At 50.5% G+C, this 27,853-nt stretch overlaps 1 protein-coding gene and 1 pseudogene across 1 annotated transcript; one reads left to right on the plus strand and one right to left on the minus strand.

Annotated features, from left to right (window-relative positions):
• Nucleotides 1–916: 916 nt before the first annotated feature.
• Nucleotides 917–27,592, minus strand: TRAIP (TRAF interacting protein). The gene is made up of 15 exons (XM_029243098.1): nucleotides 27,384–27,592; nucleotides 20,313–20,370; nucleotides 19,726–19,809; nucleotides 17,278–17,317; nucleotides 16,545–16,672; nucleotides 15,220–15,314; nucleotides 14,606–14,719; nucleotides 13,760–13,847; nucleotides 12,918–13,007; nucleotides 12,382–12,470; nucleotides 4,568–4,723; nucleotides 2,313–2,361; nucleotides 1,894–2,043; nucleotides 1,732–1,782; nucleotides 917–1,510 (listed from the first exon to the last, which is right to left on the minus strand). The coding sequence occupies exons 1-15, from the start codon at nucleotides 27,479–27,481 to the stop codon at nucleotides 1,385–1,387; spliced, it is 1,416 nt and encodes a 471-aa protein (XP_029098931.1). The 5' UTR covers nucleotides 27,482–27,592; the 3' UTR covers nucleotides 917–1,384.
• On the plus strand, nucleotides 26,366–26,554 carry LOC114907436 (annotated as a pseudogene).
• Nucleotides 27,593–27,853: the final 261 nt, after the last annotated feature.

Genomic DNA, 27,853 nt, shown 5'->3' on the forward strand with positions numbered 1-27,853 from the left:
AGTGGCTAAGACTCCATGTTCCCAATGCAGGGGGCCCAGTTTCAATCCCTGGTCAGGGAACTACATCCCACGTGCCACAACTAAGAGTTTGCATGCCACAACGAAGATCCCATGTGCTGCAACTAAGACCTGATGCAGCCAAATAAACATTTTAAAAAAAATTAAAAATAATTTGAATTGTTCATTACTGATCTATAAGAAAGCTATTAGCCAGCCACTGCACCCTTAACTTGATGCTACACTTCCCCTCACTAACTGTCCCCGTCTCAAGGCAGCACCAGAGGGGTCCAACTCCCATAACCAAGAGCGTCACTTCCTCCCCAAGAAGCCCAAGGCTCCTCCACACCTGCTGGAGAGCAGCTGGGCACTCTCAGCCTGAAGCATTCTCCCCTGTGCCAGGTCCATGCTGGGATCTGCAGAAACAGGTGAACTCCCATCCAGTAGTGAGAGAGGAAAGTTTAGGGGTCCTCATCCAAGCTAGAAGTTCAAAGGGAAGTCTTCTGGGAGAAAGTGCTTTTGGAGCTAAGATGCAGAGGCTAGCAATTTGTCTGACAGAGTTGAAAGGTGAAGAGGGGGGTGTCACTGGTCATTTGTTGTGCTTGCTGTGAGTTCCCTGTGTGTCTAAACCCTAGTTCACCCATTTGCTTTCCTGCTTATGGCCTTTGCACTGTGCCCAGGTTAGAGACTGTGGACAAAGCTGAGGTGATGTCACTCTTGCTACAGTCTCCCTGTGCCCTATGAGAGGGCAAATGCCTAAGGGTGAAGCTGCTGGGTCTGGGTCTAGGTGAAGGTCCCGCTTTAGAAAATCAAGCCAGACAGTTCTCCAAAGTGAGGGCAAATTTACACTCCCAGAGTCAGGAAGAAAAGACTCTATCTTTTTTATTTCACAAAGAAATCTGGCCCCCCTCCTCTCCCTACCACCATCCCCCATTCCCCGCCCTGCTTGGTCCAGGCCAACAGCAAGTCAGAGACAGGCAGAAGCTTGGGCAGGCTGAGGCTGCCTGAGAAGCCTCAAGCACTTTGGTCCTTACAGTCAACAAAAAACCCTGGTCTGGAGGACCAGAAGCAGCCCAGCCACATCCGATCATGGCTATAAATGGGAGCCTGGAATAAGGAGCAAACCCTGCTGGCAGGAACAGTGAGCTGATCACATCAGCTCTCACAGGGAGACCCAGTATGATGGGGGGTGGGGCAGGGTGTGTGTGCAGGAAAAGCACAGTTTCTGGGCCTCACCTTCACCCCCATCTTCTTGTTTATCCTTGTCCTCAGGGCTGGTCCTAGAAGAGGGGCCATGCCCCGCAAACCATCTGCCGAGCCAGTCCGCAGTCCTCGGCCTATAAGTCAGAGGCATGTATCTGGCCACTGATCAGACTCACTGTTCTCACTACCACAGGAAGGTGTCCAGCTTGGCCTGGGAGGGAGGGAGCACTGTCCTGGCCCCCAGTCTCTGCTTAGCCCTGGCCTTGGGCCTGGGTTTAACGGGCAGTGAGCGGATCATAGTCGTGTCAGTCTGAAGGAAATGTCAAGGAAGAGGCCTAAAGAGGGGACTGGAATGGAATGCAGGGCAGGAAAGGCTCAGACTTGGTGGTGGGCAGCCCTGCTATACTGAGTAAGGTCTGGCTCTGCACACCTGGGGCTGCAGCCACTGGTGGGCTGGGGTCTGGGGGTACAGGTGAGGGATGATGTGGGCGCCACAGCTCAGCTCAGCCCAATGCTACAGAACAAGGATACAGGCTGGATGAATTTTGTCCGGCCTCCAAGTCCATCGAAGCCAGTCCTTACCTAAAGCAGAAGGAAGAGGTGAGTGGGCCAGGCTAATGGGCTAGGGGGCTGGCCACCCAGCCCCACCCCCAAGGAGGCTGGCACTTGCCACTTTTAGGAAACCACACTCACTGCATCTGTGCTGCGACAGGGCTCTGCCCTGGTCCTCTTGGTCTGTTTCTGGCCCAGGACAGCATTCCGGATGAAGACAGGGAAGGCACCAGCCAGCTCCTCATCAGGCTCTCCCAGACAGCGCTGGCCACCCAGCAAGAGCTGGGACTCCTGCAGAAGAGACCCCAGAGCCAGGCTTGATAAGCCGGATGGCAGCAAACAAGGAGGGTAGGAGGTGTGTTGGAATAGGATCAGGATCTCTGATGCTTCATCAGGAGGAAGGACAGTGAGTAGGGTTCCCAGGGTGGCTCCAAAGTGCTTCAGTCCTCCAGGCGTGAGAGGACTCTGGCAAGACCCTGACCTCTCAGAAAACCAGATTCATACTCAGTCCCGGCCAGAGTTGGAGGGTGATTGCCTGAGCTTCTTCTGGGAAGCCTTACCTGCTTGGGGCCTTTGGGCATCTTCTTGAGAACCTCCTGAACGGGAGAACTGCAAGAGCAAAACGTGAAGACAAGAGGCAGGTGAGCAAGACATAAGGGGTAGGTGAGGGACTTCCCTGTTGGCAGAGTGGTTAAGCATCCGCCTGCCAATACAGGGGACACGGGTTCGAGCCCTGGTGTGGAAAGATCCCACATGCTGCGGAGGAACTAAGCCTGTGCGCCACAACTACTGAGCCTGTGCTCTAGAGCCCGTGAGCCACAACTACTGAGCCTGTGCTCTAGAGCCCGTGAGCCACAACTACTGAGGCCCACATGCCTAGAGCCCGTGCTCTGCAACAAGAGAAGCCACCACAAGGAGAAGCCCGTGCACCACAAGGAAGAGTAGCCCCCGCTCGCCGCAACTAGAGAAAGACCCCCGTGCAGCAAAGACGCAACGCAGCCATAAACAAACAAGCAAACAAATAAATATATTTTTAAAGGGGGGGGGCAGGCGAACCAGGCTCAGCACATTCCCCTTGGGGAGCCACCGCGTGGCATGGCTGCTGGCATGGCTGCGTGCTGGGCAAGGCACCTCAGTAATCCCCACCCCAAGAGCAGGTCTGTGAACAGCTGGATATCCACAGCCACCGGAGTGGTGGAGGCAGGGGAGGTTGGGCCATATTCTAATCTTGTGGCTTCTACTCAGGGACAAACCAATTCCACTCACCATTGGAATGATGGGCTCTCAGTCACCTCACCACATCCTGGGCTGTATGTGGGGCTGGAGAGCCCAACAAATTCACTACCCACAGAAGGAAGGCCACTCATGCCCTGAAAATGAGCTCAGGCCTAGCCCCATCTGCCCAGAGAGGGGTCACCACCTCTAGAGGACCCTCAGTAAGTTAGAGAGCCCGTAAAGTACTCTCAGAACACAGCGTTAGGCCATCTCCCTAGATAAATCTGTGCAGGTAAGAGTCTGGGGCAGAACAGATCATGGCCCCAGGCCCTAGTCTGCCACTCCTAGCTCCAGAGCTGGACCCAGTGTTTCCATCCAACTCCTGGGGACCCTAGCAGGTGGATACCCTCTTCTCATATCTTCCCAGACCTAAGGCTGACCCTGTAGATTCTCAAAGCCATAAGGACAGGGGCAGGCTCAGGGCCTGCAAATATTGAACCCCTCTGTTTCTGCCCCCATAGCCTGTGGTGATGCCACATGATGACCATGGGAAGAATCTCCTCTTGCTCCACTTGCAAGTCTGGTTCTGGGGAGGCTGGGCTCCCTCACCCCCATCACAGGCACTGAAGATGGTAGAAATGTCTCTAAAAGGTATGGTAGCCTGCAGGCCCCAGGTGCCCACTTTCAACCTTTATAGCTAAAGAGGCAACAAGAGGAAGCCAGAGTACCGAGCAGGCACTGATAGGCCCCCTGACTGTAGCCCACATGCTCTAGGTTTGTTTCTCACTGCTACCAGGCCTGGCCCTATACAGCACTGGTGCCTCTGCCCCTGAGTCTGGGGAGGGGTGGAAAATCCAGCTGGCTTTCCCTTTTGTCCTCTCCCTGGGCCTCCTCTACCTCCACTGCCTAACATCTCAATTTCTTTCTCTCATGTCCAAAGTCTTTGATTGAGAAAAAACTTGCTCAGCCCGACTCCCTTACCTGAGCAGTGTACACCTACATGGATGTACAGGAGTAGCTCTTGTCTCCATGATGAACTAGTGGCCTGCCTGGCCAAGGAGACAGCCTCCCTACTCCCAGTCCCACTGTACCAATAGTGCAGGTCCCACCCATACCACTGCAGCTCCTCATAGCTTTTCATGCCTGCCCCTGTGGGCTACCTCCTTAAGTGGTAGGGCTCTGGTTCCATAGTCTGATATGGTCCTGCCTCAAGCATGAGCCTGTGGGGCACACAATGGAAGAGAAAGTTCAGAGTCCCTGACTTAAGACTCCAGCGAGCCCATTCAAGGTACTGGGAGCACCCTGCCTCCCAACAGCATCAGCCCAGACCTGCCCCTGCTGGGACCCCCATGTTCTCTCTAATTCACATCCCCAACTTTGCTTGAAGGGTGATTGTGAAGATTAATGAGACAAGCAACAGAAGGGCTTTGTACAGATTGAGTACTCAGGAGAGGGCAGAAAGGTAGCTGTGCTTGCCACGGCCAAGCCCAGGTGACCCTCACTGCCCTGTCAGCCACTCAGAGCTATTAGGGTAGGACCTGCAGAGATCTCTTAGCCATCCTCCCTCCAGGCTGTGGAAGGGCCAGGGGCTACCACTTACTGTGCCTTCTCTGGGAAGAGCCTCTTGGCATGGCCATGCTGGGTGCTGGAGGGCTGGGCTGGGGGAGTATCCACATTAAAGGTGGCATTGAGGTCAATATCATCACCGAAGGCTGGCCGGCGAAGCTTCAGGTTCAGCATCTCCACAGGAGCTGGGCTATAGGCAGAGATGGCCTGGTTAATTAAGACCACAGTGGCAGCCCAGAAGGACAAAAGCCCCTCAAGCATCAGAGATGGCTCAGCTCCAGGGGCCTGGAGCCCACACCTGGTTTAGAGCCATCCTGCAAGGAAGCCCAAATCTCTACAGAAAAAACCACTTGGCTTAGTCCTTCACACAGTGGAAGTCTGGAAGACATGAAAGGAAGCAAGCAAAAACTCACACAAAACCCAAATGTACAACTAAAAGGTCTTTTGTTCACGTAGCCTCATTTCTCAGAATGCAAGCCAAGGATCCTGTCAGAGAGGTGACCACAGACTGAAGTAAAGGGATGTCCCTTCCAGTGCTACTTATTATGACAAATGGCACAATCTTAGAAACTGTCAAAATGACTCCCCTAGGGGACTGGTACTTTCATAGCTTGAATATGATATACACATTAAAGTAGTGTTTCTAGAGAGTAAACTTAATAACATGGGAAAGTGCTCACATGTTAAATTTAAAAAGCAATACAAAACTCTATAGTCAACAAAAGAAAAAACAGAAAAATTAGACTTCACAAAAATTTTAAATTTCGCGCATCAAAAGATACTATCAATAGAGTAAAAGGGCAATCCACAGAATGGGAGAAAGTATTTGCAAATCATATATCTGTTAACGGATTAAAATCCAGAATATATAGAGAACTTCTAGAACCCAACAACAAAAAAGCAAATAACCCAATCGAAAATGGGCAAAGAACTTGAACAGACATTCCTCCTAAGATGATTTATAAATGGCCAATAAAGGGGAGTTCCCTGATGGCCTAATGTTTAGGATTCTGGGCTTTCACTGCTGTGGCCCGGGTTTAATCCCTGGTCTGGGAACTGAGATCCCCACAAGCCTCAGCATGGCCAAAAGAAACCACCCCCCCCAAACAAATGGCCAATGAAGACATGAAAAGACCCCCAATACCACTAATCATTAGGGAAATGCAAATCAAAACTACAATGAGACACCCCTCACACTCATTAGGATGGCTACCATAAAAAAAAAAACAGAAAATAACAACTATTGGTGAGAATGTTCTTAAATTGGAACCCTGTGCACTGTTGGTGGGAATGTAAAGTGATTAAATCACTGTGGAAAACAGAAAGACAGTTCCTCAAACAATTAAAACTAGAATTATCAAGTGATATAGCCATTCCATTTCTGGGTGTATGTGCAAAAGAACTGGAAACAGGATCTCAAAGAGATATTTGTGTATCCGTGTTCACAGTAGCATTATCCACAATAGCCAAAAGGTGGAAGCAACCCAAGAGTCCATCTACAAAAGAATGCATGAGCAAAATGTGGTATATACATACAATGGAATATTATTCAGCTTCAAAAAAGAAATTCTACAACATGAATGAACACTGAGGACATTATGCCAACTGAAAGAAGCCAGTCACAAAAAGACTGTATGATTCTACTTACATGAGGTATTTGGAGTAGTCAAGACCATAGAGACAGAAAGGAGAATGGTGGTTGCCAGGGGCTGAGGGGGAGGGGGAGGAAATGGGGAGTTACTGTTTAATGAGTATAGCATTTTTTACAAGACAAAAATTCGGGGGATAGATGTTGGTGATGGTTGCACAACCTTATGAACATCTTTAATACCACTGAACTGTACACTTAAAAATGTTGGTAAGGGACTTCCCCAGTGGTCCAGGGGTAAAGAATCCGCCTTCCAATGCAGGGGACGCGGGTTCGATCCCTGGTCGGGGAATTAAGATCCCACATGCCGCGGGGCAACTAAGCCCATGCGCCACAACTACTGAGCCTGCGTGCCTCAACTAGAGAGAGAAAACCCGCACGCCACAACTAGAGAGAAGCCCGCGCGCCACAGTGAAAGATTCCACATGCCACAAAGAAGATCCCACGTGCTGCAACTAAACCGGATGCAGCCAAAAAAAAAAAAAAAAAAGTTGGTAAATTTTATGTTATGTATATTTTACCACAATAAAATTGGGGGAAAAAAACCAAAGAAAACTCTATGTATAGTACAATCACATGACTTGTGCACACACATCCCCCACTCTACCACATACAGAAAAAGGACTTGAAGGGATTTTCCACTGGTCAATGGTGACTACCTCTGGGATAAGTCCATATTTTCCAAATTCTCAACAGTGAATGTGTTTTTACTTTTTTTAATGGGGGAAGGGTATAATTCTATTAGAAAATTTAAGCCAACAGGATTTTTTCTAGCCCATCCAGACCTGGCGGGGCTCCCCAGCTCCTGTGATCAGAGAACTCCGGGGAGTGGCAGGGGAAGCCCCAAGACCACTCTTTCCCTCAGGAGCCTTTCAGAGCTGCCCACAGCCCTACTGTCACTACTCAGGGACAGAGGGATGAGCTGTGCCGTATTAGTCTCTGGCCAGGAGCCAGATGGGGTGTGCAAATCAGAGGAAAGGAACTACCTGCACTGACTTGGGTAGGTAAGCAATCTGGGAAGCTTGGACTCTCTCTTTCTTTCCCTGGCCAGACCCCTGGAAGCTCTACCCTTTCCTTGCCTGTAGGTGGAAGCAAAGGCTGCATAGACCCACCTCAGACCAACTTCACGCATTACTTTGCTTCCCACTCTGGGAAACACAGCATAAAGCAGCAGTCAGGACCACTCATGCCAATCTTTTTTTTTTTTTAATAATTTTATTTTATTTATTTATTTTTATTTTTGGCTGCATTGGGTCTTCGTTGTTGCTCACGGGCTTTCTTTAGTTGTGGTGAGCAGAGGCTACTCTTCATTGCGGTGCTCGGGCTTCTCACTGCGGTGGCTTCTCTTGTGGAACACAGGCTCTAGGCGCGTGGGCTTCAGTAGTTGTGGCTCAGGGGCTCTAGAGCATAGGCTCAATAGTTGTGGCATGCGAGCTTTAGTAGTTGTGGCTCGCAGGCTCTAGAGTGCAGGCTCAGTAGTTGTGGCGCACGGCTTAGCTGCTCCGCGGCATGTGGGATCTTCCTAGACCAGGGCTTGAACCCGTGTCCCCTGCATTGGCAGGAGGATTCTTAACCACTGTGCCACCAGGGAAGCCCCATGCCAATCTTCTGTAAGATCTGTTACTCTGCCACTTTTTACCAACCTCAGCAAGTCCAGGTCCAGGTTAAGAGAGGTGCACTCAGGAGGCAGGCAGGGTCTGGCTATGAGAGCCATTTTGCCCTCCAGGTGGCTCAGGGTAGGACTTCCTGCTGCCATTGCCTCAGACCTTGCCCAGTGGTGTTCATGGCATGTGCCCAGCCTTGGCTCAAGCCAAGCCAGTCTTTTTCACTCACACCTCCTGGCCATCCCCAACACTAAATTCAAGACTCAGGAGGTTCTCTCAGTGCCTCCCTCACTCCCCCACACCATCTGGCTCATATGAACACATTTCTTGTTCCCTCAGACACTTCCTGGTAAATCCTTCTTCTTTTATAAGCTCGAACCCTGTTTTTCTTCCTGCCAATGGTCTTTCTTTCCTTCCCACCTTCTGTCTGTCTGACAAGGTGGAAGAGTCTAGAGCTTAGTGGCCATATACACCCCCCAACTGGTTGAGGGCCTGGCTTTAGGTCCTCCTGGGTGATACCATCATCTTTGGGATAGTCACCCATGGCCAACATACAGGGCTTCATGCCAGAGGACTCAGGAATTGGGGCAAGACACCCCTCTTTCCAAAACTCAACCAAGGCCCTGGGCAGACCTATTACCTGTGTGGCACGGGAGTTAGTCAGTGTGTCCTCCATGAACTCATGGCAACCGGCAGGCCTACCCTAAGCAAAGGCCTCCCCAACTCCCTTCAGCTTGGAGGTCAGGGGCTCTTGGGGTCCATGAGAGAGGTCTTCCAAACACCTCCTCTGTGGTTGGGGGTGATAGCTACCTCCTGAGGTCTCCCTAAAATGACAGGAGTGAAGGATAACCCTACTGCAACAAATGGAATGGGCAGCCATCATCAGTACCCATAGATTTCCACAAAAATCTGGGAGAGAGCATGGCCAGGGGATGGGAGACTTACACAATAGCCAGAACCCACCAGGAGAGGGCTACGGATGCAAGGGAGGAGCGGGGAAGACCTGGATTTACAGATGCATTAAACAAGCCTGAAAATGGGGGTACTGATGGAAGGTTCGAGCTTGGTGCCACCCCTCCCTACATCAGGGAGTGAGCACCAGGAAGTGAGCCTGCTACCTGGGGCCAAGAATGAGAAGGGCCTTTCCTAAAGTCACCTGCAAACCATCCACGGGATCTTACGGCAGCCAGTACTGGACCTGACAGCAAATCCCTCTGCACCTAGGTTCAACATGATACCAGATGACTGCACATTCCCCCAATCCCTGCCCATAAAGGTTGGGTTCCCAGGACACCTTTCTGTTACTCCTCCTCAGAGGGCCACAGGCAGCCAAGGACCCCCAAGCATGAGAGGGAAGTCCAAGAGAAAGGCCATGATGTGCAAACACTGGCCCTGACAGAAATGAAAATGCTAGACCATAAAACAAGGGATAGCATATTTTGCCAAGGATGTATTCAGCGAGCAAGAAAGAATGTGTGCAAATTTAAAATGCGATTGCTGATTCAGCCTTAAAAAGGAAGGAAATTGGGACTTCCCTGGTGGCGCAGTGGATAAGACTCCAAGCTCCCAATGCAGGGGGCCCAGGTTCGATCCCTGGTCTGGGAACTAGATCTTACATGCGTGCCGCAACTAAGAGTTCGCATGCCACAACGATGGAGCTCACCTGCCGCAACTAAGAGTTCGCATGCCACAATGATGGAGCTCACCTGCCACAACTAAGGAGCCCACGTGCTGCAACTAAGGAGCATGCAAGCTGCAACTAAGGGGCCTGCCTGCTGCAACTAAGACCCAGTGCAATCAACTAACCAACCAAACAAATAAATAAAAAGAAAGTAAGCAAAAGCAGGAATGGAAAGTCCCTGGGCACCTAGAGGAAGCCTCTGTGCTTGTGCTCCCCCTTACTGTGGACGCCAGACACAGATGACAAGTGCATGGAAACACCACGGCCCATGGAATAGAAAGTGGAGGGAGCACGATGGGGAGCTTGCAGACAGCAGCCTTGAGTGATATCCTGAAAAAAAGGATTTTTACTTTCTGCCTTGACTCAGGTGTGTTCTAAAGGTCTATCTACATGAGATGGTCACTGAGACTAACAGCTCCCTGAGGGTGGGTACTATGCCTGCCAAGCTCCTGACAGAGCCTTCATGTTACCTAGGGCTTCCAAGGTGGCTGGGCCGATGGACTCTGAGTGTAGAGTAGGTAGGAGAGACCAGAAACAGAGCTCAGTTTGTCAAAATCAGCCACAGGCTGGACCTCACAGAGTCATGTGCCCATCACACTCCCACAGCCCTCAGACCTAAACTGGGGTAGGCAGGCAGCCCTGGCTCTGTAAAGAGACACTGGAAGGGGCTTCCCTTGTGGCGCAGTGGTCAAGAAACTGCCTGCCAATGCAGGGGACACGGGTTCAAGCCCTGGTCCAGAAAGATCCCACATGCTGCAGAGCAACTAAGCCCGTGCACCACAACTACTGAGCCCACGTGCCACAACTACTGAAGCCAGCGCGCCTGGAGCCCATGCTCCACAACAAGAGAGGCCACCGCAATGAGAAGCCAGCGCACCACAACAAGGAGTAGCCCCCGCTCACCGCAACTAGAGAAAGCCCGTGTGCAGCAACGAACACCCAACGCAGCCAAAAATAAATTAATTAAATAATTAAAAAAAAAAAAAAAAGAAACACTGGAGGACCTGAGGTATGAAAGGAAAGAGAAAGATTGAGGAATGAGAGGAAACTGGCTTGCATGCATTCACTGCCCCCCTCAGATGCTGACCGGGTACTATGGTGTGGGGGAAGGAGCGTGTGTGTGAGGGAGCTGATGGTGGGGACACAGATCAGGAGGCAGCTCCCGGTCTACTCACAGCCGGGTGTGTACACAGGGGGTAGACCAGGCTCCAGAAAGCCTCTAGAGCACCTCTGTGGACCCTAGCAGCTGACGGCATCTGAATAAGAAGTGCTACCTGTGCAGAGGACAGTGAGCTTATTTCTGCTGAGGAGACTAGGGAAGGCTCCGCAGGGCAGCTGACACTTCAGTGTGGAGAAGAGCAGAAACACAGGAGGGCATAGGAGCAGGAAGGCAAGGGGTGTTCTGCTGCATTGGGCAGTGTGATTTGGCTGAAGCCTGAATATCCACCGCAGCCCACAAGGCCAGCTCCATGAGGGCCTGAGGCCAGTGCCAAGGGTCCTGGGAGATGTTTGGCAAGGGAGTGGCATGATGCCCTGGGGCTGCTATACAGGACAGCGGGGAGGAGTGGGGCAACGGGTCACAAGTCTCACATGGAGGTGGGAGCAAGGAAAAGGGTCAGGAAGGCACCACAGAAGTTAGATGGGCAGGCTCTAGCAACTGAGCGGATGTGGGGAAGAGGGAGCATAATGAGTTTCCAACGTTGAAACGTGGCTCAAAGGGACTTCCCTGATGGTCTAGTGGGTAAGATGCCACACTCCCAATGCAGGGGGCCTGGGTTCGATCCCTGGTCGGGGAACTAGATCCCACAGGCATGCCGCAACTAAGAAGTCCACACACTGCAACTAACAGCCCGCATGCTGCAACTAAGAAGACTGCATGCCACAAGTAAAGATCCCTCACGCTGCAACTAAGACCCTGCTCAGCCTAAATAAATAAATAGTTAAATTAAAAAAAAAGTGGCTCAAATAAAAGTGGCTGGGGGGCTTCCCTGGTGGTGCAGTGGTTAAGAATCCGCCTGCCAATGCAGGGGACACGGGTTCGAGCCCTGGTCCGGGAAGATCCCACATGCCGCGGAGCAACTCTGCCTGTGCGCCACAACTACTGAGCCTGCGCTCTAGAGCCCGTGAGCCACAACTACTGAGCCTGCGTGCCATAACTACTGAAGCCCACGCGCCTAGAGACCATGGTCTGCAACAATAGAAGCCACCACAATGAGAGGCCCATGCACTGCAACAAAGACCCAACACAGCCAAAAAAAAAAAAAGTGGCTGGGGACTATGCTGGTGGTCCAGTGGTTAAGGATCCGCGCTACCAATGCAGGGGGCATGGGTTCAATCCCTGATTGGGGAACTAAGATCCTGCATGCCGCGTGGCTTGGGGGAAAAAAAAAAAGTGGCTGGGCTGCTGGGTTGTGTTTTCTGTCTGGACCATCAGGAGGGCTGCTAGGCAGGAGATTGCCCTGAGGACCCTCTCAGCCCATTGGCTTCTGTGGAACACTGGGGAGGAGGACACCCATCCCTCTGCCTCTGGCTCCCTCTGCTGGCAGCTTTAATGTGCATATTCCTGGAACCAGAAGAGAGTTACAGTATTTCCGTGGTTGTTTCAGAACTTGGGGCAGACGGATACATTAGGTGAGCCATTCCATAAACAGGATGCCCTGAGCTGGTGCTCCTGCTCTTTCTCTGACCAGCCCTAGGTACTTTCTGGCCTCCCCTGGCCTCTCCTTGTCAGAGCCCAGAATCTACCTCAAAGCTGCTTTCCAGCTAAATCTTGGCTATCTCCCAGGGCAGGGGGTCCACAGCCTTCAGGCCCACATGGGCCACCCACTCCCACAAAGCCAGGAAGAGTGAGGACACCCTTACCAGGGAGCTCCTCCAGCCTATAGCCCTTGCACCACCCCAGAGGGTCAACAAACCTCTCTAAAACCAGGCGGTTGACAGCCTCACTGTCCACTGGTGGCAGGTTCAGGGTTTCCTGCAGCATCGTTAGCTTTTTTCTCAGGCTCTTGGGGAAGGAAAGAGAAGAGAGTGAAAGAGCCGCTGAGGCACCAAGTCCAGAGGGACTGCCAAGGACTGAGCACCACACACGAAAGGCAAGCCCACTGGGAACAGAACAAGGCCCGAAACCCAAATATCAGGCTCAGGAGGCCAGGACCACCCGACCTCAGAACCCCTCTCTGGTGGAGCCCCTACTCTGGTGGTCTCAAGGATGTAGGCACAGGACAGACTGTGAGGAAGACCCAGGTGCTCTCTGTCCTCTGCTGAGGAGGCCCCGGCTCCAGACCAAGGGCCAAGGCACATGTCCTGACCCACCCTGACCCAGGAGGACGCAGGGATCCCAGAGCCACCACCACTGACTGGTGCAAGGTTTCGCGGGCAGAACTGGCCAGCCCTGTTCTTGGAGGGCACATAAGCCACCCCTCGTTCCCGCCTGGCCAGAGATGTCCCTCACTGCGATTTCCTTGTCAGCACTCTGTAAGTCCTTCTGGGCCGACCTCAGCTCCAACTTGGCCTGGTCCAGTTCAGAGTAGACTGTCTGCAACTACAAGAAAGTGTAAGGAGAAAAGGATGAACCAAGGGGTGCCCATATGTCCTGCCCGCACCTGCTGCTACACCAGCTCGTGGTAGCCCGGGGTCCAGAAGAGCTGGGAACACGGGAGGGAGACCCTAGCTCCATGGGGCTGGACCTTAGTCCGGCAATGTCCATCTGGAGGTGCCCAGGAGCAAGGGCTACTTCCTACACCCTTGCCCATGGATGCATCATGCCCAGAAATAAAAACTGCTGTGCTGACTGAATCAGGTTCCAAGATGCCTTCTACTGGGTGTCCCCTGGTGGCCTAGTGGTTAGGATTCCAGGCTTTCACTGCCATGGCCCAGGTTCAGTCTCTGGCTGGGGAACTGAGATCCCATAAGCCGAGCGGCATGGCCAAAAAACACAAACAAACAAAATAAAACAAAACAAAAAATACCCCCAAACAAGAGGCCTCATACTCTGGGCCTGGAACAAAAAACAGGCCCCTGAAACTGTCACATTTGGGACCTGTGTGCTCCAGCCAGCTGAGAGGTACCCAGAAGAGCAGAGAGGAACAGAAGTGTGCAGAGGCTGGGGGGATACCTGCCTGATCTGCCACCCTAACTGGACAAGCCACGTAGCCAGAGTCAATGCCCAGTAAGGATCAGAAACCAGCCTCTGTGAGTCATCCAACAGCCCCATGGCCTTGCTTAGGAGACACACATGAGCATGACAAAAGGACAGCCACCTCTCCCCTCACTGTCAGCTCCCCACTGAATTACCTTGCTTCTGGAAGAAAACAAATCCTTCTTCAGTTTGTCGGCTAGCTCCCCTGAAGCCTTCCGTGCCTCTTTTAGATTCTCATACTCTCTACAAAGGGGCCATGGAAAGACATGTCAGCACCAGACACCTGCTGGTCAGACTGAGCCACAGCACCAACCAAACACAAAGCCCAGCCCAAGCCCTCAGCCCTTCTCATTCCTACTCTGACACCTGAGCCCAGAGGGGACCAGGTGGTGCTGTGGAGGGTCTGGCACCCAATGCAAGGAGAGCTGGTGAGTCTCTGTTCCCTGCCTGCCTGCAGGCACTGGCGATTTGAGAGGATGTGCAGGAAGCCCCGGCCCCACTACGAGGCCCCCTACACCACCTGACCCCTACACGAGGCATCTGGGATCCTCCATGCCTGTCAGCCAAGTGGTCCCTTTTCTCCCACCTCACACCCATTGTAGTAAACATCTGAGCTGAGTTTCTGATGCAAGCCAGGCAGGATCAGTAACAGTGCTAATAGGAAACAGGCTCCAGATATCATGATGGGGCTCATGGCTCAGAAAGCTGTGCCAATGTCTTTAGAAATAACACTTATAATTCACACTCAATTCTCTCAATAATCCTGTGAGGCAAGGTATTATTATCTCCATTCAGGAAGCTGAGGATCAGAGAGGTTAAGAAATTGGGTCCTGGCCACATGGTGAAAGGGGTGAGGGTTCAAACTGAGGCAGCATGGCTCCAGAGCCTGCCCCTTAACTCCACCTGCTGTGCTTTACAAGAGATGGGCAACAGACGGAGAGGCATGGCTGGGGTGCCATGGCTTAGCTCCTGGGCTTGGATAGAGAGGCCAGAGTACACACTTCTTGAGGGACACGCAGTACACAGCCAACTGTTCCACCGCTGACTGTCCCACACCCATGTCACGGATCATCTCCTCCACCTCGGGCCGCTGACTCTGGAGTAGGAGCTCAATTCTGAAAAACACCCAGCCCACGGCATTTAAAATCTGGAGGCTGATGGGTAGATACCCAGTGCAGCTCTGCTTCCCTTTGCTGCCGTTGCTATGGTGACAGCCTGAGCTGCTAGGATGCTTCAGCAGGCAGGTCTGTCCAAAGAAAGGCCCCACAGCAGAGCTAAGCACAGCTGCAGCGATGCTGCTGAGGAAGAAGGGGTGTTCACAGAGAGCCTCAGGTCAGGGATCCCCAGAGAGAGGTTCTTGGAACAAAACCCCTGCCAGGTCATTTGGCCACAGGCAACAGGGACAGGGAGGAGTGTGGCAAGAGCCCCCATAGAAAGTAGAGGAGCCCATAGAGGTTGAGTAAGACCTGTGCCCATACTCAGCTAGCCTGAGCCCCCCATGGCCTATAGAGAGTTGAGCTACAGAGGTGAGCCAGCCCCTGCTGAAGTCCTGAGAGCTGTGCCCCAGAGGGCCCTAGGTGCAAGGGCACAGGGCAGGCCCCAGATCCAAGCTCACCGCTCCATGGTCTTCATCTTGTTCCGGAGCCGGCGGGCCTCCTCCCGTGCTTGTTTGGTCTCATCCTGCTGCTGTTCCAAGTACTTCATCTGCTTCTGAAGAGCAAACGTACCCCTACATATCTGTTGCTTGGAGGCTCCCAGGGGCCAAGGCTAAAGTCACTGGGAGAACACTACCCTAGAACTGTATGCTTTTGAAAATGCTGATAAGCATATGCTCCAACCCCCAGGAGGTAAGGCTCCTGGGCCCCACTCTGGCTTGTGCTTTTTCTGCTAAGAGGCCCTAGGCCAGCTGCTTCCTCACCTCCCTGTTTGCCTCCTCCTGAGATACGTCTTACCATAGGCACAGCCCACTCCCAGGATCTATAGGCCTGCTGGGGGCTGCCAGGGTCCTGTGGCCTGCTGTGTAGGAAGCTGAAGAAGCCTGGAGCACAAATCCAGGCTGCGCTATCCACCATCTAGACCTATGGACAGTTGCTGGGGTAGAAGAGCTGAGCCAGAGGCAGCTGGCCAGGCTGCCCTCAGTACCTGGCCACTTCATCTCTGACCTGGGACTGCCAGCAGACTCCTGCTCTACAGCCAGGTGCTGGTTCATTCCTTCCTTCCCACTGGCCAGGCCACGTGATCCAGGCCAGCCACGAAGCAGAGACAGAAACAATGAACACCCTGGGGCCCTATCTGTTCACAAGGATGGCTCCCTTTCCCTTTCAAATGGCATCCAGCAAGGACTGCTCCTTCCTACGAGGCCAGAATATCAATTGTGGATTCAAGTCAATCACCTCATGCCCCTCGGAGAGCAAGAGGCTCACCAACCCAGGCTGATACAATATTCATTTGGGTCTAGAGCCACTTTCTCTGCAGGCTTTGATCTGCCCGGTCAGCTTAGCACAGCCGACTTCAAAGGCCCCCTGCTCCTCCCTGGGATGCTGTTTGATCTGGCTCCAGAGAGCAGCCCAGCAAAGGACTAGAGTGCTAATGGAAGGTTCTTCAGGCTGGCTTTGTCAGTGGAGTACAAACCACTTTTGGAAACACGGCCCAGCCTCACTGAGGTCTTGGCTGAGCAGCCCCTCCATGAAGCACTGGGCAGGCCTCACCTCTCAAAACTACCTAGTACAAAATCCATAAGTGCAGACAATACGACCTTTTTCTCATGGGCTGGATGGGTACAGCATGGGAAGCCTGGGGAAGATGGGATTTGCCTCCATTTTACAATTGCACAAACCAAGGTATTGACCAAGGCAGAACCAAAAGACAAGCCCAGAGTGATGAGTCCAGGACAAAAACTATATCTCCCCAGCAATGTGTCCACAAGGCCTGGGGACCCACCTTGAGGGTGGAGCACAGCATCTCAGCCTTGTCTAAGGCCTTCTGCAGGGATTCAACAGTGGCGTTGCGTTCTTCCAGCGTGTCCCGCAGAGTGTCAATGATAAGCTGGCCGTCTCGTTTTTCCTTCTCTGGAGCAAGGGTGGGGGATAGAGGGAGAGGAGAGGCCCGTCCACACTGCAGTATGAGAACATGGGCCCTTGGGCTCCAGCACACCACCCCAGAGCCAGGTGAGGAACAAGTCTCAGGCCAGAAAGTTGGGTGGCCCGCTTCTCTCTCTGGCAGACACCAAACCAGGGACACCCAGCCAGAGTCTCTTCCTTCAGGGGATGAGACCCTCTTTCTAATGCTTGGAACTACCTGAGTAAAGATTTCACTGCTCTGCGCTCCTGTGGGTCTAGTTAATTCATCATCCCAGAACTCAAACAAGTTCCTGCCAAATTTGGCAGTGGAACCCTCACCTACAAATACTTTGTCCTATCAGATAGCCCCCTCCCAGCCCAGGTCCTAGGCAAGCAGCCTCAGACAAAGAGAAGAGGCTCACCTGATCTAGGTGGACAGCTTCGGTCACCTCCCTTTCCTTTCCTTTTCTGCCAATCACAAGAGCTGATAGGACTCTTGGACATATGAAGCAGGGAGAGCCCCTGGCTTTGCCAGAAGGTTGGAGGCCTTCCTCCCAGGGCCTCTCCCTCCACTACCCAAGTCAGGGGCTTCCCAGGGCCCCTTGGGAACTCACCTTTCTGGGAAAGCAGAGCTCTGGTATTATCCAGTTCATTCTGCAAGGCAATACCCACAATAAGCAGCAAGAAGGCATCAGAGCTGGCCTCCACTCAGCCTCCCATAAGGCTTGTGGGGAGCCCCAGGAGGGGACAAGGAGGCCTATGGGCCCAGGGAAGCATGAACCCTGCACACCTCAAGGCCAAGCTAAGTCAACAATGGAGAGAGAAACCTTGCTTTATCTCTGTGTGCCTTTTCAAAAAGTAGGTAAAATGGACGAAAATAATCTCAGGTACAAGACCCTAGGACAGGAAAAGAGGCATAAAAGGGGCAAAAGAAGTGGAGCTGCGCCTGTGCAGTCAATCTCATGGCAGAGGCTTCCATCGCTTCCTTGGGCCTGTGCTGGCCTTGACCCTCTCTGGCATTAGCTGCACTCACTGGGGACACAGAATTGGGATGTCCAAGCACCTTGGGCCACCACTGCTTCCCTCCACCCTGGGTCCTGCCTGCTTCATGGTCTGCCCCTCTCCAAGCTCTAAGCTGGCTCTGTGCACCATGAATCTTCCAGCCCCAGAATCCAACAGGTAGGTGAACCAGGACAACTTTGCACCCCTGGATGAAACCTCACCTGCGCTAGGCTCTAACCAGACTGTCGTGAGGGTCAAATGGGCCTCTCAAAGTGCGTGCATATGTTCCGAAGCCACTGCCACAGAACCACTGAGAGGCTGAAGCAGAACTCAGCCCAGCTCCCATTCAGGAGTCCCATGTACTCAACACCCCTGTGGGCAACAGACATACCTACTCCGTAAGCAGGAAAACCAGGTTCGGCAGACCTGAAAGGCTTGGCCTAGGGTTCATGGTGGTAGCTAGATGCAATCCAGAAAAATCCTCCTCCAGATTACCCTTCCCAGGTCAACGCAAGACTCAGAATATCGGGCTTCCCTGGTGGCGCAGTGGCTAAGAATCTGCCTGTCAATGCAGGGGACACAGGTTCGAGCCCTGGTCCGGGATGATCCCACATGCTGTGGAGCAACTAAGCCCTTTGCGCCACAACTACTGAGCCTGTGCTCTAGAACCGGCAAGCCACGACTACTGAGCCTGCGCTCTAGAGCCCGCAAGCCACAACTACTGATGCCCATGCGCCTAGAGCCTGTGCTCCGCAACAAGAGAAGCCACTGCAATGAGAAGCCCGTGCACCGCAACGAAGAGTAGCCCCCGCTCAATGCAACTAGAGAAAAGCCCTCACGCAGCAACAAAGACCCAACGCAGCCAAAAATAAAAAATAAATAAAATAAAATAAGTTTAGAAAAAAAAAAAAGGCTCAGAATATCACATGTGACCAATACTAAGGCCTAGCCCCAGTGCGTGGATAAGTCCCTGTTGTCAAACTCTCTACCCAGGACTCTGGGGCAGGAGCTGTTGGTGGCTGAGCTGGTCAAATAGGCCAGACATCTGGGGTGGAAGCGGTGGGTAGAGAAGGGCACACACGGGCTACCTGAGAATGGCTGCCAGCCCAAAGCTACCGCTAGTCCCCTGGCTCCTTCCACACCCAAGCAGGGTACCTTCCAAGCCCTTGCTCCAAACTACTCAAGATTTTGCCTCCCTGTCTCCTAGATCTGGCTCAGAAGGCCAGAAAGAAATGAAGCTGCCTTTGTTGCCTTTATCACAGGGAGGACACGGCTTAAAACTGGAAGCAGTTACCATGACGATGAACATGTTAGCTTTAGGCATAAAAGTTCCACGTTCTTGAAGCAGTGAGGTTCCAAGGACATCACAGCACCCTGGGACCAGGGCCAAATGAATCCTGATCTGACAGATGCCCAGCAAATTAACCCTCAGTGTCCAGGTTCACTTGCAAACCCCAATCCCACTTATGTGAGAGGTTTCTGCCAATCCAATCCCTTTGTACACAAAGAAAGCTAAACTTTACACTTGGAAGGGAAGCAGTATAAGTGTAGGAGGGAATCCACCCATCCTCCCCTGCAGTGTGGGTTTCTATCCTGGCTGTATATCTTGATTCCAGGGGCTCTGCCCTCCATTCCTGCTCTGAGAAAGACTCAGGCACCTGGATATATACCAAGTTCCCCAGGCAGTTTTGAAGCACAGGCAGGTTTGTGAACATAGGTTCACACATATTCCCTGGCTGAGGACTGAAAAGATGGTTGTAGACCCTTTGCGAGGTGGGGGAACTTCAGGAGAGGCACTCTGAACTATGGTCAGAATTGCTCTGAAATCCCCAGGGCGGGGCTCACAGTCAAGTGGCTCCCCTCCCCGCTAACAGCGTATTTCTCCAATGACTGTAGCATCATCACTTGTCCTCTGCTCTCTCAGCCTCTGCCTTGAAATCTCTACCAAGTCTTCCCTCCAGAACTCCATCTCCATACTCGAGGTGCTCTCCCTGGGTAGGAGCAGAAAGTGAACTCTCAGAGGGCTTGGGGTTCAGTAGAATGAGATAAATTCTGGGTACCTTTAAGAATTCTGCATCTAAGACACTCTCCTCCTCCTGGGCAAGGTCAAAGAAGAGCTTATTGATAATGGTTCTTTTACCGACCTGAATGAAAGAACAAGATACAGTATGACTGCACAGCTGGGTCATGGGCAAGGATAAGGGTGTACATTCAGCCTAGCCCATCTCAGGCCTAACCTTTCACAGCACATCCCTTGGAGTGAGAGGACCTCTGTAACCCTGTACGTGGCCCAAGCTGGTGCCACTAGCTTGGCGGTTACTGAAGTCATGTCACTGCAGACCCATGTGGTAACTGCTCAAAAGAAACCCCAACTCTAGGTGCTGGGCATTGCAGGGGAAAGGCAGGGAAGGAGACCAAATCTACCCAGGTGAAGATTGGCCCAGGCAATGAGTCCATCCGCCTGCTATCTTTGGACACAAGCAGGCCTCCCGAGCCGCTCAAAAGCACAAGTGAGGCTTGACCAGCCTCAAACCACGAGGGTCCAAATAGGTCAAAGACATTGCTTAGCCTCAGAGTTCTTTCCTCATTCCTGCTCCCTGGCAAGGAGCTGTCTTTAGCTGAGGTGTTTTCATCCTACCACCCTCACCTGGATTCGGCACTGCGGGCAGGTCCGACTTGGTGCTGTCTCGAACCACTGAATTAGGCTGGAATGAGAAACAGAAAAACAGAATTGTGAGCCATGGCTTGGAGCGAGACATACAGACCAGGTAGCCACCCCGACCAGAACAGCGCCTGTCCTGCTCCTCCTCGACCCAGTGCCTGCCTACCCAGGAGGGCAGCACCACAGGCCATGATGGTATATCCCACAAGGCCTGACTGGTACAAGCACTCCAACCAACTGGCCCTTTTTTGGGCCCTGTTGGCTTAGATTTCCCTACCCCTGAGCTGCAATTTTGTCAACTTTCTAGGCTTGGAGCAGGGCATGGGGGAGCAACAGTCAAAGCCAGACTCCCTCAGAGATGGGGCTTGTAATAATACCCCCATGTAAGCTAGGGCTCCAAAGGGGTACACTTTCAAAGTAAGGATAAACTAGAGGTAAAAGCAAGTAGCAGTAAAAGCAAAACACAGCCCAGCTATGCACCATCTGCTTTAAATTTTAACTAAAATAGTCTCCTGCTAGGGAATTCCCTGGCAGTCCAGGCGTTAGGACTCCGTGCTTTTGCCAAGGGCCCAGGTTCAATCCCTGGTGGGGGAACTAAGATCCCACAAGCTGTGCAGCATAGTCAAAAAAAAACCAAAAACAAAACGTAGTCTCCTACTGGTAAACAATCCCACCCCCAGGAACCAGGGAGAAACAGAATCTTTTCAGGAAGATGATACCATAATCCTAGGCCTCAATTTTTTTTCTATAAATAATTTTTCAAATACATATAATACAAAGCTAACAATGCACAATGGAATACTACACAGCAATGAGAACAAATGAGTCTACAACTAAGAACAAATTATGGATGAATTACATAAATATAACATTGAGGAAGAGAAGCCAGATACAAAAAAAGGTATACTGTGTATAACTCCATTTACGTAAAGTAAAAAAGTAGGCAAAACATCTATGTTGCTGGAAGTCAAGACAGTGGCTATCCTTACGTGTGGCGGAAAGGCGGGCAGGTGGGAGTAACTGAAAGAGTGCACCGACCTGGGTCGTTGGACTCTTTAATCAATAGAAACTGAGAAAAGGCCAGAGGAGAAATTCAGGCAAGGCTTTATTGGGACTTGTGCTGCACCTGAGGGAGCAAAAACAAGCAACAGGTGCCCTTGCTTGCTCACTGTGGGGCGGGGCGGGGGGGGGGGAGCTGGTTCCTTAAATGGGGTGAGTGTAGGGGGTGGGTCGGCAGATTGAGCCACAGGGGTGGCTTAGGTAGTCTGCCCACCCCTTTGGTGGTGCTATGTGCAGGGGTCATGCACAGTACCCTGCTTTTGCTCCAGGCACTTTAGAAGCGACAGCTGGGTTTTGGCCTTTTTGTATTTTTTGTTTGTAATTTGCCCCAGCTGCTGCACACATGTAGTTATTTTTAGTCCCCTATAGTTTCTCTGTATTCTGTTGCTTGAGGAGAGGTTTGTCTAGGTGCAAGTGCAAGCACTCTGGCAGTGTCCCAGGTCCCAGCCTGTCTCAGGAGGAGGTTTCTGGAGTGCTGATGTCTAGTTTCTTGTTCTGAATTCTGATTGCAAGGGCGTGTTCAGTTTGTGAAAATTCTGCAAGCTACACACTTATTATATTTGTACTTTTAAAGGTTTTATTTATTTATTTTATTGATTTATTTTTGGCTGTGTTGTGTCTTTGTTGCTATGCGTGGGCTTCTCATTGCGGTGGCTCCTCTTGTTGAAGAGCATGGGCTCTAGACACCCGGGCTTCAGGAGTTGCGGCTCACGGGCTCTGGAGCGCAGGCTCAGTAGTTGTGGCGCACAGGCTTAGGTGCTCCGCGGCATGTGGGATCTTCCTGGACCAGGGCTCGAACCCGTGTCCCCTGAATTGGCAGGCAGATTCTTAACCACTGTGCCACCAGGGAAGCCCCTATATTTGTACTTTTTTTTTTCTTTTTTTCTTTTTTTTTTGCTGTACGCAAGCCTCTCACCGCTGTGGCCTCTCCCGTTGCGGAGCACAGGCTCCGGACGCGCAGGCCCAGCGGCCATGGCTCATGAGCCCAGCCACTCCGTGGCACGTGGGATCTTCCCAGACCGGGGCACGAACCCGTGTCCCCTGCATCGGCAGGCGGACTCTCAACCACTGCGCCACCAGGGAAGCCCTATATTTGTAATTTTATGTAACATTTCTTTTTTAAAAATTTATTTATTTATTTATTTTTGGCTGCATTGGGTCTTTGTTGCTGCACATGGGCTTTCTCTAGTTGCAGCGAGCAGGGGCTACTCTTCATTGCAGTGTGCGGGCTTCTCATTGTGGTGGCTTCTCTTGTTGCGGAGCACGGGCTCTAGACGCATGTGGGCTTCAGTAGTTGTGGCACGTGGGCTCAGTAGTTGTGGCTTGTGGGCTCCAGAGTGCAGTTTCAGTAGTTGTGGTGCACAGGCTTAGTGGCTCCGGCATGGCACGTGGGATCTTCCCCGACCAGGGATGGAACCCATGTCCCCTGCATTGGCAGGCGGATTCTTAACCACTGCACCACCAGGGAAGTCCCTGTAATGTATTTCAATAATTTTTTTTTTAAGTAAATAGTTATACAAGGAAAAAAGCACTACATAGTGCAAACCAGAACATATCCACAAAGACTTAAGATATTCGGATTTTCACAGACCATAATAAACACATTATGCTGAATAAATAAAAATTAAGATTGAAAATATCAGCAGAGGGCTTCCCTGGTGGTGCAGTGGATGAGAATCCGCCTGCCAATGCAGGGGACACGGGTTCGATCCCTGGTCCGGGAACATCCCACATGCCACAGAGCAACTAAGCTCGTGCACCACAACTACTGAGCCTGTGCTCTAGAGCCCACGAGCCACAACTACTGAGGCCCGTGTGCCTAGACCCAGTGCTCCACAACAAGAGAAGCCACTGCAATGAGAAGCCCGCGCACCGCAACAAAGAGTAGTCCCCGCTCGCCACAACTAGAGAAAGCCCACACGCATCAACGAAGACCCAGCGCAGCCATAAATAAATAAAAACTTTTTTAAAATTAAAGAAAAAAAGAGGGCTTCCCTGGTGGCGCAGTGGTTGAGAGTCCGCCTGCCGATGCAGGGGACACGGGTTCGTGCCCCGGTCCGGGAAGATCCCACATGCCGCGGAGCGGCTGGGCCCGTGAGCCATGGCCGCTGAGCCTGCACATCCGGAGCCTGTGCTCCGTAACGGGAGAGGCCACGACAGTGAGAAGCTCGTGTACCGCAAAAAAAAAAAAAAAAATTAAAGAAAGAAAATATCAGCAGAGAATTCGAAAATAAAAGGTGACATATCAGAATTTAATAAGGACCAAACAGAAATTCTAAAACTGAAAAAAATGGCCAAAATTAAGAATCAATGGATGAGTTTAATAGTAGTTTAGACACAGTTGAAGAACTGGTATATTGATAGATAGGTCAGAGGAAACACCGAGAATTAGAAAGATGGAAAATATATGAGAAATGATAAGAGATATAAAAGATACTGTGATAAGGTGTAGCATACATATAACTAGTAATTCCAGAAAGAAAGTGTTAGGTAGAATAATGTCCTCGCCTCAAGAAGTGTACGTCCTAATTTCTGAAACCTGTGAATATGTTCCCTTATATGACAAGAGTAATTTTGCAGATGTGATTAAGTTAAGGAGATGGAGAGATTATCCAGGTGTGTCCCATGTAACCACAAGGGTCCCTGTAAGTGCAACAGGAGTATTGGAGTCATACAGAGAGAGCTGAAGATGTAACACTGCTGACTTTGAAGATGGAGAAATGGGCCATGAGCCAAAGAAGGCACAGCCCCACTTCCATCTTGATTTTAACCAAGCAAGACTCATTTTGGACTTCTGACCTCCAGAATTATAAAATAATAAATCTGTGTTTTCTTAAGCCACTAAGTTAGTTGTAATTTGTTATAGCAGAAATGAAGAACTAACATAGAAAGAAAAGAGATAATGAAATAGAGGCAATACATGAAGAGATAATGGCTGGTAATTTCCCAGAACTGATTAAAGAAATTGTTCCACAAGTTAAAGAAACCTATGATTCTCAAGCAGAATAAAAATAGTAACAAAAAGAGAATTGAGGTAACTATATTATTGTCAGACAAAATAGACTTTAAGTCAAAAATGTTTACAAGAGACAAAGAACGACTTTACATATGGATAAAAGGTTCAATCCAACAAGACATAACAATTATAAACATATATGCACCTAACAAAATATATATGAAATATATACATGGAAGAAAATTGTACAGAATTGAAGGGAGAAACAAAAAGTTCTCCAATAAAAGTTGGAGGTGTTGGGACTTCCCTGGTGGCTCAATGGTTAAGAATCCGCCTTCCAGTGCAGGGGACAAGGGTTCAATCCCTGGTCCGGGAAGATCCCACATGCGGCGGAGCAACTAAGCCCGTGTGCCACAACTACTGAGCCTGCACTCTAGAGCCCACAAGCCACAACTACTGAAGCCCGTACACCGCACCGCAAAGAAGAGTAGCCCCCCGCTCACCACAACTAGAGAAAGCCCGAACGCAGCAACGAAGACCCAATGCAGCCAAAAAAATAAAGTTTAAAAAAAATTATTTCAAAAGTTGGACATGTCAGTACCCCACAATTTCAATAATGGATAGAACAATCATACAGATAATTAATATGGAAATAGAGGACTTGAACAACTCTTTAAACCAAACAGACCTAACAGACATATACTCCCCCCAACAACAGCAGAACACACATTTTTCTCAAGTGCACATGGAACATTCTCTAGGAAGGTCATATGTTGGGCCACAAAACAAGACTTAAATTTTAAAAGGCTGAAATCCCACGAAGTATCTTTTCTGATCAAAATAGAATGAAACTAAAAATCAATAACAGAAGAAAAATGAACAAATGTGTGGAAATTAAACAACACACTCTTAGACAACCAATGGGTCAAAGAAGAAATCACAAGGGAAATTAGAAAATACCATGAGATTAATGAAAATGAAAACATACCAAAACTGTGTAATACAGCAAAAGCAGTGCTAAGAGGGAATCTGATAGCTTTAAACACAAAGAATAAAAGAGAAGACACCCATTAGGATGGCTATTATGGAAAAAAAACAAAACAGAAAATAAGTTTTGGCAAGGATGTGGAGGAACTGCAACCCTTGTGCATTGTTGCTGGGGATGTAAAATGGTGCAGCTGATGTGGAAAACAGTAAGGCAGCTTCCCAAAAAATTAAATATAGAATTACTGTATGATCCAGCTATTCCACCTCTGGGGATAACCCAAAAGAAATGAAAGCAGGAACGTGAACAGATACTTGTACACCAATGTTCATAGTAACATTACTCACAGTAGCTGAAACATGGAAACAACCCAATGTCTATTAACAGATAAAGGGATAAACAAAATGAGGTATTTTCATACAATGAATACTACTTAGTCATAAAAATGAAATTCTGAAACATGCTACAACATGGATGAACCTTGAAAACGTTACGCTTAGTGAAATAAGCCAGACTCGAAAGAACCAAATGTGCAATTCCACTTATATGAGGTAGCTAGAATAGAAAAATTCAAGGAGACAGAAAGTAAAATAGAGGTTTCCATGGGCTGTGGGAAGGGGAGAATGGAAAGTTATTGTTTAATGGATACAGTGCTCTGTTTGGAATGATGGAAATGTTTTGGAAATAGATAGTGGTGATGCTTACACAACGTTGTGAATGTACTTAATGCCACTGAATTGTACACTTAAAAATGGTTAAAGGGCTTCCCTGGTGGCGCCAGTGGTTGAGAGTCCGCCTGCCGATGCAGGGGACGCGGGTTCGTGCCCCGGTCCGGGAGGATCCCACATGCCGCGAAGCGGCTGGTCCCGTGAGCCATGGCCGCTGAGCCTGCGTGTCCGGAGCCTGTGCTCCGCGGCAGGAGAGGCCACAGCAGTGAGAGGCCCGCGTACCGAAAAAAAAAAAAAAAAAAAAAGGTTAAAATGCAAGGCATCTTTGAGCTCACTGAGTAAACACCCTTCTGATAAATTTTAAAATTTTATGAAGAAGTTATCATTGAAATTAAATGGTGGCAGACATGTCCAAGGAATATTACAGGAATTTGATCCCTTTATGAATCTTGTGATAGGTGAATGTGTGGAGATGGCAACTACTGGGCAACAGAACAATACTGAAATGGTGGTAATATGAAGAAATAGTAGCATGTTAAAAGTTTTGGAACAAGTATAAACAATGGCTGTGTTCACCAAAGAAATCAATTGTTTCCACGTGTTCCCTTTCCAAAGGGCCTGTTTTACGATGATATAAAAATCAGGTTGTGTACATTTCCATACTAAACTTTTTTGTTAAGCAAACTTTTGCAAAAGTTTTTAAAAGGTTAAAATGTTAAATGTTATCTTATATATTTTTTACTATAATAAAATAGTGTATAGTAAAAAAAATGAAAAAATGGTTAATTTTATGTTACACATATTTCACCACAATTAAAAAAGGAGCTCGGAATCAGCCTGTTCACAGCTGCTAGAGGAATCTCCCAGCTAGCTGCACACTCAACAGAACGGCTTGATTAGAAAGCATCTCCTTACCCTTCGATGTTAACTTGGGTTTGCTGAGGTCAGTGAATACACTGAAGTGTCTGACCAACGAGATGACTCTGGACAGAATCATTCCAAACCATCAAACAAACCACAAGAAATCGGGTAGCCAGTAGTCTACTAGGTCTCGAAGAAACAAAAGGGCTCGCTAATGTGGTGAAAGTTCATTTCTGCCCGGGGTGCTAATTTTGAAATCACATCTCTTTGCAAGTCGATCAAAGAAACCCCTACTCTGTCTTCATTAAACCAATCCTGTACCCCCGACCTCAGCTCAGCTGTCACCTCCTCCGGGAAGCCTGCCATAACCCGCCTCTGCCCAGGTCAGGAACTCTCGTGGGGCTCCGTCTAATGCCGTCCTCATCACCAGTCTGGGCTCCGGGGTCGGGTCGCCCGGAGGCCCGATACCCCACAGTCCTGTAGCCGTACGGGGGCGAGCGCCCAGCTCCAACAGAGCAGTCACTCACCACTGCAAGTGGAAGGTGTGGCCGCAGTGAATGGCGGCCACGTCGCGGGAGTGATCGAAGAAGTCGGAGCAAATGGTACACAGAGCACGGATAGGCATGATGACTGGTCTCAAGTGGCCAAGGTAGCCAAGGAAAACGCGACGGGTTCAGCTTCTTGGCCGTGCCTCCGCGCCTCAGCTTGCTTCAAATTTGGCTCCCCAGCGCAACTTCCGGGAGCGGATCGGAAGTGGCAACAAGGAACGTGAAAGCGCGGACTGAAGGTTGGGTCCGGATTGGACGAACCCTCAGGGGCGGGGCTTAACGGCCCACCGGCCGTAAAGAATCCTGGGGCCGAGCGCGGGCCTGAAACTGTTAGCGGTAATTCTCAGGCGGCTCGCGGGAAGACAGCCGGTACCGCAGGAGCGCAGCGTTGGATTGGCACGAAGAGCAGCTGCGCCGCCGGCCGGGCCCCTTTCTGGGGCAAGACTGGG

This window comes from Monodon monoceros, unplaced genomic scaffold, assembly GCF_005190385.1.
Source record: "Monodon monoceros isolate NGI ecotype Baffin Bay Population unplaced genomic scaffold, NGI_Narwhal_1 Super_Scaffold_3, whole genome shotgun sequence".
Classification (NCBI taxonomy): domain Eukaryota; kingdom Metazoa; phylum Chordata; class Mammalia; order Artiodactyla; family Monodontidae; genus Monodon; species Monodon monoceros.

Excerpts from the sequence above, each read along its gene's own strand:
- TRAIP (XM_029243098.1), bottom strand. The coding sequence starts at position 27,481 with ATGCCTATCCGTGCTCTGTGTACCATTTGCTCCGACTTCTTCGATCAC. Across the intron at positions 15,315-16,544 it reads TGCTGTGCTCCACCCTCAAG|AAGCAGATGAAGTACTTGGA; the intron begins GTGGGTCCCCAG and ends TTTGCTCTTCAG. Across the intron at positions 13,008-13,759 it reads TGTTTTCTTCCAGAAGCAAG|TTGCAGACAGTCTACTCTGA; the intron begins GTAATTCAGTGG and ends ACTTTCTTGTAG.